We start from the raw sequence: 13,316 nt of genomic DNA on the forward strand, positions 1-13,316 counted from the left end.
AATTTGTAGAAGTGTCATCCTAAAAAACTAATCTACAACACTTTCTTCTTTTTCCTTGTAGATATTTGTTTCAGATATATTCACGCATGTGATTAATAACAAAAGAAGCCCCTAAGAGATTAAAGATTATTCAAACATTGTGTACACTTCTTGGTGATAACATGAGGATAGCTTATTTACATTTTACAATCCCCGCTTTTGTTTCCTCACTTTTGAGGATGGGCCTCTGGAATCATCCAGCATGTTGGATGAAGAATAAGCTACAAGTACCAAATATGGTTGAAAAAACAATCTATTCTACCTGTGCAACGTCCCTGTCACAATGGAGATTCCTTCCACGGTAATCTATTAAGGCCGTCAACAATAGCCTTTCTAAATTGACTACTATGAAGAAGGAAGGAAGAAACATGCCCACCTGTGACCCATCTAACCTCAGAACCTGGCCAGGCTTTCTGAAGTTCAAGGACCGAGTGTTTTGGGATGTATCCATCATCCTGCAATCCATGTTAATAATGGTTAAGAGTATAAACCCAAATAACAGAAAATATATTTACTACAAATCATACCATTGAAAACTCGAAGAAACAAATAAAAATACACTGGAACCAACCTGAAAATCTCTTTTAATAAGCATGGTAAACTATTTACAAAATGGACAGGGTTTTCGACTACATCACAGATGTGGAAGGAAAGGGAAAGAAAGGGAAATTCTAAAGTACATCAAAACAAAACTGATTGAAATATATACACATTTTCCACTTTGGTTGGACCTAATGACTGCAAGATTAAGGACTAGATAGAAATATGCCCAACAAGGAATTAGAAAAGGAGCTGGTGGCGTTTCCAGAAAAATATACGTTTGATGACAAATCATAAATGTCCAAAGAGCCAAAAAATAAAGGAATTCTAAACAAACAAAATTTGAGTCAAATTTCTTTATATTTTGACTCATTATATTCACAAGGCGATAATGAAATTGGAACTTACAGAAGCAGCAACAAAAATAACAGCATTGGGGATTTTGGGAATTGGAAAGCGGGTCACATCCGTTAGAGACAGCACATTTCGCAACCTCTCCCTTGCTTCTTCATGGGTCATTGCATGCTTCTGAGCTGCAATATCCCATCTCAGTGCCTCCCAGGCAGTACCATGCTTCAAAATCCCCTCGCAGAATGCAACAACAGCAGAATGTGGTGACAGAAAAGGGAGGGTTGCAACAGGTGTAGGATGAAGTGATCCAACCATTGCAGCATGTACTCCTCCTGAGTTTATAACGATATATAAATAAATCTTTATGATCAAAGAAGTCACATAATTCTAAAAGTTAGACTAATTTGTTTGATTAATATCTTGATAGGGGTGAATTTTGACATCTAAAGTCTAAACTGAGACTAAGTTCAAACAATAACACTTTTAATTATCATGATATGTTATAACTTATAAAAGAAAAATACTGCAGCATAATCAAAAGCTGAAGAGGACAGTTCACATCAACTATTCAGAGGTTCAACATGGATTTAAAATTTGTCTTAACTTGATCTTTACCCATACTAAGCCCACAAACACCCATCTTGCCAAAACCTGCCTCTGAGTCCAACCAGTGTAAGAGACCACGGGCTTCTTCAATTGTGGCTCTTCCTAATAAAAGCAAATCACTCACACACAAAAGTTTTGCACCACGCTGCAGCATTGGGCGCCTTTGTCCATAGAAGGGACTGCATTTGCATATATGTTAGAGATAAAGAGCTTATATTAAATAAATAGCTGAAGAAGGAGGAAAAGAAACTGCTTTTGTTTCAAAATAAGAAGATACAAAATTCGACTCTGACCTCTCAAGGACCATGGTTGCAATGTTTTCCTTCAACAATGGTCCACCAAGACGCAATCACCTTTCAAATGTGTGATCCCCAGTTCCTGCAGAAAAAGAGGGAAAAACCAAAGTTTCAAACTAAATGGCAAGGTCCTAAACACATAATCACACCTAGAGAGAATATTAATCTTTCAGTTTTATGTGAAGGTAGTTTTCAAATGAGCAATTACATAAAATCAAAAGCTATAACAGATACAACAAAACTAACAAACAAAGAAATAGTTATAATTTTCCTGTAATTCTGGAAAATAAAATATTTTCCCAAACTCATGATTGCTGAATATTGCTAAGTATAAAATTCTACAAGAAGATGCCTTCACTCAATCAGAGCCAGTATGAATTTAAGTGAGCTTCCTGAATCAGAATAATACATTGCTAATAAACAGGGTTTTAAATAGCAAATGGTGGCAGTGGCTGCTGTAACTGTATCACAAGGTGACCGCAACACAAACCATAACATTGGCCCACATCAACCCCATATCAATCTGCAATCCAACTGCATCTGTAATTTAAAACCTACTAAGGAAATTCATCCAGATTAACATTAATTGCCTGTTAAGTTGGACTTTGTGACAAGTAATATAAGAAGGGGAAAAAATGGTGGGACAAATCTTATGGTTAAGTATATATTACTATTATTTATTCAGAGAAGAAAAACAACAGAATGTTAAAAAGGCTCCTATGAAAAGCCATGTGCAGATTGAACAGATACCTCTGCAATTTCACCCTCATCATATGTTAACTAATGGTTTGAACTCTTATGCATCCTAAATTAAACAAACTGAGAACATGGTCCTTTCCATTCATTTTTCAACAAAAACATGTAAAATGAAGGATATTCTTCTATAATTCTTTCACTGCCTTTTTTTTTATCATTTTGTCTACCCAGTCACAAAATTGGATGATATTAAACTGTGCATCTCCCATCTCTATTTGCAATTTGCTAAAAGGTACCAGCATATTACATCTTAATCCCCAAGCATAAGACTATATTTGGATCAATAATAAGGGACAAAATGAAAGAGAATGGAATAATACTAGGTTCTACTGTTTGGATTGTTTAAATTTATATCAAAATGAATGGAACCTGATGGAATGTGTTGCCTTTCATTTTATCCAATATCCCTATTTTTCTTCCCCTCCAATTTGCAGCTATATATCGAAAACCAGTCAAGTTTTTCAATCAATCATAAGAATATCTATACATTCAAAAGTTAGCTTTGTTTCATTCCATTCCACTCACTATTAGATATCCAGACATGGTCTGATTGTCCAGAAAATCAGAACCCGAACCAAGAAACGAACTATATGCAGACATGGCAACCAATACACCAACTGCTCTAAATTCAAATTTGGACCTGTCAAACCAAATTTACATGTCCGAATAAACCAAAAGCTGACTCGACAAGTATTATGCATATATAGATACAACATAAATTCAATATAATGATATGATTATTCTTAAAATACATTATTCAAACTAAGATTGAATCTCTTGGACATCACTAAAACCAAAATAGACGTTACAAATCATTGTCATCATAAATCACCACTATATTGCCTACAAACAATTACAATATCAACCTCGTTTCTTCCTAAAGAGGATACATTTCCAATTCCCGAAAGAGTATGTTTCTACGTCTCTCACAGACCCATTGGCAACCAAATACAAAGAAAAAGAAAGTAATATCAGCCACTTCAAATTTAACAGTATCAATATCAAATGCATATCCAACAAAAAGATGGAAAGCATTTCCAAGCATTAGTGTTTTAGTTTCGGATTTGAATCCACTCGTGGCATTAGCTAACACAATATGGTCACGTTAAAAAAAAATAAGACATTTTTTTTATCAAATTGAATTAGTAAGTCCTACAACTAAACAAAATGGGTCCTTATTTAATAAAATTAGTATTTTTCTCTATCTAAAATCACAATATCACGTGGTTTAATAACTTAACAATCACAATGTTATGCTCGCATTACCTGCAAGGTGAAGGACGCAGGCCATTCTATGAGGGGGAACGCACTTGGGGACGAGAAACGCGACCCTTGCATTGTGGCTTTCAGGTGGCAATGCAGCGAGTAATTGGTGATCGCAAGGTGTTCTAAAAACACCCTCTCTCAAACGAGCGGTTCCAGTTTCCCAAACGGTTCTCCAAACGGGTCGAACCGAAGTTAGAGGAAAGTTGCTGTAACTCTCCAATTCGGGGAACAACTGCTGAATCATCTTCTCCAACATCTCAAGCTTGGTTCCACCCCACCCTCGCGAGAAGAACGGCGTGCTCATTCTGCTACGGTGCACCAACGCACCGTAGATGTGGTCCAACACGTAATGGAGCATTCCCAGATTCATCATCACCATCTTTCTTTCTTCTTCTTCTGATGATGATGAATAATTAATAATAACAGTTATATTTGAACGATAACAAAAATTGTCACAAGGTCATGAAGGAATGGAATCAAAAAGGAGAAGAGTGAAAGAGTTTGGGATTGACGGAAAGAATAGAAGGGAAAGAGGATATAAGAGAGAGAAAGTTGTTACCTACTAATACTAATACTATGACTATCCACAGAAAATCTGAAACTGTGGGAGAGGGGGATTCGGTGAGATATATCGCCCATTGTTCTTCACAATTACGAAAAGGGAAGGAGATAACAGATTTATGTAAAAATTAGTTAAAATAGTATAACTTTATTTTTATTGGATAAGTATTTGAAAAACAAAATTTAAATAAAGTAATATATTATAAATGTCTATAAATATGAAAAAAAAGAAGAAGAAATAAACAGTGTTTTTCTTTTTTAACTTCTGAAGTAACAAATTTTGACATTTCAATTAAGTTTAGCAGAATATGATGAATAAGATAGCTGAAAATTTTTTCTTATTATTTTTTGTTTGTAGATAAAAAATATTTTAGTAAAAGATAATTAATATAAATAATATAAAAATTAAAATAAGCAATATAATATTAAAAATAAGGAAAAATAAGGGATTTTTTAAAATGTTAAGAATAAAAAATTATAAAAATATGGTTTTTTTACTGTAATAATATAATTTTAAAAATTATAAAAATACATTTAAAAATTAATTATTGATATAAGTAAATTTAATAATATTTAATATGATGATCCTCTTTATTTTGATATGTACATAAAAAATTGACACATGATACGTTTTAACGGATGCTACCTTTTAACGTTGGAATTTAAATTTAAAATTTAAATCATAATTTTCTTCTATTTTTATCAAATTTTAAATGAAAATTAAAAGTTTTAGTTTTCATGATATATTAATTTAAGTTTGAATTTAAAATTTAAGTTTTTCTTTCATTCTAACAAAAATTAAAATTCATTTTTCTCTAACATTAATTAAAGTTTAAATTATAAATTAAAACTTTAATTTTTCTTTTTCTTTTACTAAACCTTAAGATTAAAAAATTTGAGCTTTGATCAAACTTAGTCGAAGTAGGAAGGAACTAAAATTTAAAATTAAAATTGTAATTATTGTGAGAGAAAAATTAAAATTAAAATTAAAATGAAAGGAAAGTGAATTTTGAGTTTAAATTTTAAAATTTGGTCAAAATGGGAAAGAAATTTAAATCTCAGCACTAAAAAGTAGCATATATCAAAATACAAGTGTTACATGTATTATTTATTCAATATTTTTTAAATATCGAAAAAATAGCCTTTAATGAAGGATACATATACTATCATGTATTAAATACTTAGAGGGGAATCAACTCAAACATAATTGCCTCTAACAGAGGATACATGTAGTCTCTTGCATCATAATTATCTAGTGTACATGATCTCTTGCATAAAACACATTAATCAACAACAATACTTAGAAACATTATTTTCTTCACTCTTCCAATTGTAATACAATATAGAGATTCTTATATTTCATGTTTCTTTGCGTATCTCCATCATTTAGATAGTCTACGTCTCATTTTGGTGTCACAATACTTGGAGTAAAGCAATGTCAGATGCTCTCAATATCAACAATAAAGTAGGCTTCATCTACGCTTCTTTCGCTAGGCATGATGATGCTAATCAACTACTCTTTAACCTTAATGCTTGGCAACATAGCACTCATATTGTCACTTCTCAGAAATCACATGATTGACATCATAGATTGCATTTTTATTAAATGTCTTAAGGCACATATAAAGAGAGAAAATTAAAGGATACCATTGATTTTACTAAATTTATCTTCATTTTGTTAAAATATTGATATCTTTATTAAGTTTTTATTAAAAATTGGTGCACATATAGTAGCTAGCTAACGTGGATTGGGTTAAAAAGATACAAAACAAATTGAACCATTAAAATAATAGTCCAAACTCAGCTCTATATAAGTAGCAGGTTTATATAGGCAGTCTACTTTATGATATTTTTATTTTTTTTTTCTTCTAAAAAAATATTTTAATTAAAAAATTGATTTTTTTTACTTATCACACTTGAATCCATTTTATAAACTACCCAGAATTATAAAATAAAATTAAGTTATATCATTCATAATTTCATATCAAATTTTATTTCTAACAAAATAATTAAATAAAATAAATTAACAAAAGTTAATTTAAATGTCAAATAATTCAGTATCCCTTAATTAAAGTCTCAAATTCGAGTTTTCACATATAAAAAAAGTTTACATATAACAAATGTTAATCACATGGTACAATTGATATTAGAAATTAAAATAAGATAATATACTTAAAAAGTAAAATAAAATTCTCTATTAAATTAGTGAATAATTACGTCAACCTATAATTATATTTACTTAGAAAAAAAAAATATAGACTACAAGTAATCTTTGGACTACCCCTTATGTTAAGCTCTCATTTTTAAGTTAGCTCATTGATTATGCCTATCTAACCGATTCTAATTAATTTATCATACATTAAAATTTGAAATATAGTAAAATTAAAAATTTATGGACTCGGTTTCTACCTAACTCGGCCAAGAATATAATTTAAAATAAATAATTTCCTAAATTATGACAATAGTAATTTAGCTGTCCGCTAACTACTTACTTGACCTAGTATTTATTATGTTGAATATAATATTTCAAGGCCATCTATTTGAAATTGTAGCAATACAAGTCATCAATAAACAAATGAAATCTAAAATATGAGGAAAAGTTACTTCTAAGTCACCTTCATGAATACAAGTAATTTGAAGCGCAAAAAAGTGAAAATGCAAACTTTTTATTATTTTATTATATTAGTTATTTGTTCAAAACCCTTGTTTACGGTTGACATTAATAAATCAATATAACTTACAATTAGTTGAAGACTTTGACTTCTTAATTAGTTGGATAAATTTGGCTAACGCAATTTAAGTTCACATGATTAACTAAATAATTAATAAATATAATAATTGATACAAGTTAATCATTTAATAAATTTTTTATAAAAGGTAAAATTAATTAACTCAATCTTAGTTTGAAAATTTTTAAATATTATGTAGCTTAATTTTATAAAAAATTAAAATTATTAAATATTTTATCATATTATTTTATTTTAATAAATAATATATTTTAAAATATGAATAAATATTAAAATTTTAAAAATATATAATAATAATAATAATAAAATGGATCGAAGATGAAAAAATGAATTAAAATTTTTTGTACACCAAGGGCATAGCCATCGTCATCCGTAACCTTCTTCCTCTTCTTTCTCTAATTAACAACACGAAGCTACCTCTCAACCAAGACGAAGACCATTCAGACTTCACGATTTGCCTCAAGAGAAAAAATCGAGTTATGGCTGAAATTGAAGGCTATGTTCAACTATTCTTCCTCTGGTTAATCTCCACCATCGTGGTTCGGACCATACTAACCAAAATCAAACACAAGCGACGTCATCCTCCAAGCCCACCCTCACTCCCCATAATTGGACACCTTCACCTCATCTCCCACTTACCCCACAAAAGCTTCCACGCTCTCTCCACTCGCTATGGCCCCATCATTCAACTCTCCCTCGGTTCCCTCCAGTGCGTCGTCGTTTCAACCCCCGAAATCGCCAAACACTTCCTCAAAACGCATGAACCCTCGTTCTCTAATCGCTTCGTAAGTTCCGCGATTCACCGCTTATCCTACGGCTCCAAAGGGTTCCTCTTCGCTCCCTATGGAAGCTCCTGGAAGTTCATGAAGAAGATTTGCATGTCGGAGCTCCTCGGTGGGAGAACCCTTGACATGCTCCTACACGTGCGGGAACAAGAAACGTTGAGGTTCTTGCGCGTGCTGGAAAGAAAAGGGAAAGCGCGTGAGGCTGTTGATGTTGGTGCGGAACTCTTGACGCTTACGAATAGTGTTATTTCAAGGATGACTATGAGCCGAACTTGCTACGATAATGATAGTGATGCGGCGGATGTGAGGAAGATGGTTGTAGATACTGTTGAGCTGGCGGGAAAGTTCAATGTGTCGGATTTTGTTTGGTTCTGTAGGAGTTTGGATTTGCAAGGAATGAAGAAGAGGGTTGAGGAGATTATGGAGAGGTTTGATGTGATGATGGAGAGGGTGATTGAGGAGCATCAAATGGAAAGGGTGGAAAGGAAGGAAAGTGGTGAAGGTGAGAAAGTGAGGGATTTGCTTGATATTTTGTTGGATATACATGAAGATGAGAGCACAGAGGTGAAATTGACCAGAGAGAATATCAAGGCTTTGATCATGGTAAGTGATTCTTCTAACTTCAATAATATTCTCGATTTAACTTACAGTTCAAGTTAATTATAAACATTCTAATGCAGTATTAACATTCATTTAATCTTTTTAATCTCTGTTTTCATATTAGATTTTTCATTTTCTTTCTTATTTATCTCTAGATGTATACACTCATAGGTCATCTATAAAATATTTTTCCAAAAACAAAAAAAATGTTGGGTATTGTTTTGATATTGTTTACAACAATTCAGAGTCTGACTCTGAATTGCTTTCATGTGTGGCGCAAGTTTGCTTCTCTAGTCATGAATTTTTCATTAGCGAATATAGTTTAGGAAATGGGGCAAGGGTTGCATACCCGATTTTAAATTGCACTGCATAACTACAATAGAAGCTGCAATATTTTATATTTTGAGAGATTTTTGTAATCCCATTGTGGCTGGATCAATCACATCTGCTCATAATTTTAGTAATCCCAAAAAACACGCACATATATGAAGAGGAATCGGTATAATTAAATAGCATTTACTTTTATACTATTTAATAGCATTGTATTGAACAATTTTATTTTCAAATATATCATGGCATTATGTTTTCTATTGTATAGGTCATATGTGATAAATTTAAGATTAATTCCAAATGATTTAATATTATCTTTATTCTGATTTATTTATTTAGAGAGAAGATGAAATTTGTTTCTATTTGTTTGTTCATATATAAGTTTAAGACTATTAATCATTATCTTTTTATTTATATGTTTTCGCTCATATAAAAAGTTTTTAGAATAGTAAACAAAGTATTTACTATTTACATTAGTTGAGTAACCTAAAGGTAAAAAGTAAATCCACTAAAAAAATGATTAGAGAGTTTAACAAATAATTTCAATAAAGTGATTGAATTCCTTAATTTGTATAATTTCTTATCACTTTCAATAGATAAATAAGAATAAAAGTTGTATCCTGTGAATTTTGCTAATCAATGTCCTGCGAACACTTATTAAACCATAAACAAATATAAAATTTGTATTGGAAATCAAGTTGGCAGTGCATTACAAATCACTAAGAGCATACAACATTGTATTTTTTAATAAAAAAAAATATTTACTTTTAATTTTCTAACTAATATTTTAAGACCAGAGCTTAACATTTTAAAATATTATAATATTTATATTTTAAAAATTATTTATATTTATAAAAAAACAACATATTGAAAATGCATTAACAATTACAGCATGTGTACATGAATAATATATTTTTAAAAAAATAATATATATATATATATATATTCCTGAAATAAATGAAAATAACAGTACAACAGAATTACCATTTGCTAATGACTTAAAATTAGATTAGTCTCCGTTAACATAATGCATTTTTTATTAATGTATGACATATTATATTATCAAATAATTATATTGGCATAAAACATTAATATATACTATCAATAAATTAAATGTTAATATAAAATCTATACTAATGAAAGTTATCTTAAAAAGCACTAATAATTTTTATTTGTTAGGTAATAACAATACTTTTGTAAGACAACAATCTTTTAATTATTTCTTTATCGTTGTCAATATTTATAAACTTTTATACAAATGATTTAAATAATATATCATTATAATTCAAAAACTAAACCCGAGAAAATTATTGTTTCATATTATGATTACCGATGATATAAGAGCAAATATGTAACTTATAAATAATATAAATTAATCCTTCTTTTACGTGTACATGTTCATGTGTATTAAAAAGGAGAAACTTGAGTGTTTTAATTGCATTTTATTCACTTACACCAAGTGGATATATATTATCTAACAATTTATAAAATCTTTCTTTAACTTCGATGTAAAGTTTTATTTAATTGCATTGAGTTGCTTCACATAATTAAACTTATGCAATGACAGACCAATACATAATATAATATAATATAAGATAAGATAATAAGTCTACATCTGACACTCATGCGTGTATGTATTGACAAATTATTTTATGCCAGCATCCATATGCCCGAGACCAGATGCAAAGGAGCAGCAACCAATTAATTAACATCTTTTTCTAAACCTACATGGAATCTAATTTTATTATAGGAAAATATTTTTGCTGTATTTCTAGAAGTCATACTTAAACGTGTATATACGTGTGTATATGTATGTACGTATATAAAGATAAAAAGTAAGTAAAACAATAGAAATAATGAATACAAGATAACATAGGTTGTCAATTTTTTTTGGAAGTTTTGATAATGAAACTGAATTGGCATGCGCAGGACATATTTATGGCAGGAACTGACACATCTGCTATAACCATGGAATGGGCTCTAGCTGAGTTAATCAACAACCCTCATGTGATGGAGAAAGCAAGACAAGAGATTGATTCAGTAACAGGAAACAATAGATTAATACAAGAGTCTGATCTTCCCAACCTTCCCTACTTGCGAGCTATAATCAAAGAAACACTAAGGATTCACCCAACATCACCATTTATAGGGAGAGAATCATCTGAAAGCTGTAATGTTTGTGGTTACGAGATTCCAGCCAAGACATTGTTATTTGTTAATTTGTGGTCAATGGGAAGGGACCCCAACATTTGGGAGAACCCACTAGAGTTCAGGCCAGAAAGGTTTATAGGTGAAGAGAACCAATTACATGTGAGGGGTCAAAATTTTCAACTAATGCCATTTGGGACTGGAAGAAGGGCATGTCCTGGAGCCTCACTAGCACTTCAGGTTGTGCCCACTAACCTTGGTGCTATGATTCAGTGTTTTGAATGGAAGGTTAATGGACCTGTTAGCATGGAAGAGAAACCAGCCATGACAATTCCAAGGGCTCATCCTTTGATTTGTGTCCCTGTGCCTCGCTTGTGCTTCACCTTTGATGTTTAGGCCTTTGAGCAAATGCTAGAATTCATGTATAGAAGCAGCATTTGGAAGGACTTACCAGGAGTTTATAAAAATAGCTTAAAACTTTTATAAGTTATTTTAAAATATTTTGGTTAAGTGTTATAGTATAATTTTTCAAAATAAACTCTTTTCAACTTATTTTAATATAGTCAAATTTACAGTATAAATTTTCATATAATAAGAATTTATTGAATACACACTTGATTGAGAGAATAAAATATTGATTGGGCTGTATAATGCACTACCATGTCTTATAATGCAATACAGTGTGAGGGCATTGCATTGGACGCAAACATTAGTGCTCTAGTACACTTGAGCATGGAATTATTCGTTTACCTTTTCATCTTCTTTCGTTTGCTTCTTGATTTTCACTCTCTCTCTTAGCATACGAATCATATAAAAAATCAGATTCAAATTGAGACGAAGAATTAGGAACACAAGATGAACTGTCATTAATCACCAAAAAAAAGAAGAAAGAAAAAAAGAAAGAAAAAAAATAGAAAAGGAAAGGTGAAGGCTAGAAACCTTAAAGAAGAAACTACAAGAGTAGAAGGATACTTACAAAGAAGGCCCATTTTAAGAGAAGGGTAAGATCGTTTACAAAGGGACTCAACACATCAAGTCATATTATTGAAATATGGAGAAATCGAAATCGTTTAAGTTCCAAAGAGAACTCATGATATACAAAGGAAAAAAAAATATAAATTACACTCACGCTTATATTATTTAATATTTTTTTATAATTTAATCATAAAATCAATTATTAGATTACAAGTTCTAATCACATAAATTATATACGTTAAAGTTGAAATTGATTTGAACTTATATCGAAATTAATGTAACCTATAGTATTAAAATTTATGAAAATAAAAATTATTTAATAATAATTTATAAATATTTGATTTAGACAAAATTTAATGTAAATAATTTAAATAATATATAATTATAATTCAACGATTAAATTGATAAAAAATATTTTTTATATTACATTGTTAATATTATAAGAATGAGTATAATTTATACAAGTGTAATTTTATTTTTAAATTCAGTTGATAAACATCATGTTAAAAATAATAATTAAATAAATAAAATAATGCGTGAGTTACAGTAATAAAAAGTTGTAAATAAATGTGTAATAAGTTAACCATAATTTTTTAGTTAAGAATAATAACTTTTTTGTGATATTTTATATTATATTACTATTATAAATAATAAATTATATTCATGAATTTTGTATAATAATAAAAATTCTCTTGTTATTTTAATTTTTTATTCTTACCTTTAAAACGATGAAGTTTTCATCGCCGCAATTCACCACTGCGCCGCTAAGGACATGTCCGAACCTTTTGACTACCCTTCCATGCTTTCAGCTCCTGGTCCCGTTTCACCTGAACCTAAGTCCACACTCTCGGGCAACCACAATCTAGCGACGGTGAGTTCGTGGTAGTTTTCCGTCTAAGGAATCGTCAGAATTGAGTATTGAGAGTGATTTGATCCATGGAACCAAAGCACAGAAATCTCAAGCAAAATTAGAATTCGATTGAGAAACACGATTCGGATGAAGCGCAACAAGTTAGCGTAATTACAGCAGTGACTGACGATTCATGTTTTTGTAAGAAAGGTCACTGTAGAGCTTTAGTCACGTAGTATAAATTAATACCATTCATAAGTCGTAGACATTCAAGAGTTCTCTTGGTTAGTCATGATTTTAATTCATTGCATTAGACGAGGATGGCTATGCATAAAGATCAAGAAGCAAACTAAATCAACAATAAAAAAATTATGGGTTGTCCAATAATTGGAAATCCAATCCTTCTAGTTTGGAACCTTTTTATTTATTTTCTCTCTGTTCTTAGTCTATGGTATGGCAAGAAGAA

General features: G+C 30.5%; 1 protein-coding gene and 1 pseudogene across 1 annotated transcript; one reads left to right on the forward strand and one right to left on the reverse strand.

The window, feature by feature from the left end:
• Positions 1–316: 316 nt before the first annotated feature.
• LOC113871408 lies at positions 317–4,233 on the reverse strand (annotated as a pseudogene).
• Positions 4,234–7,607: 3,374 nt separating this feature from the next.
• Positions 7,608–11,479, forward strand: LOC113872410 (3,9-dihydroxypterocarpan 6A-monooxygenase-like). The gene is made up of 2 exons (XM_027509944.1): positions 7,608–8,550; positions 10,807–11,479. The coding sequence occupies exons 1-2, from the start codon at positions 7,642–7,644 to the stop codon at positions 11,419–11,421; spliced, it is 1,524 nt and encodes a 507-aa protein (XP_027365745.1). The 5' UTR covers positions 7,608–7,641; the 3' UTR covers positions 11,422–11,479.
• Positions 11,480–13,316: the final 1,837 nt, after the last annotated feature.

Source organism: Abrus precatorius, unplaced genomic scaffold (genome assembly GCF_003935025.1).
Source record: "Abrus precatorius isolate BTA unplaced genomic scaffold, Abrus_2018 Scaffold7, whole genome shotgun sequence".
NCBI classification, from domain to species: domain Eukaryota; kingdom Viridiplantae; phylum Streptophyta; class Magnoliopsida; order Fabales; family Fabaceae; genus Abrus; species Abrus precatorius.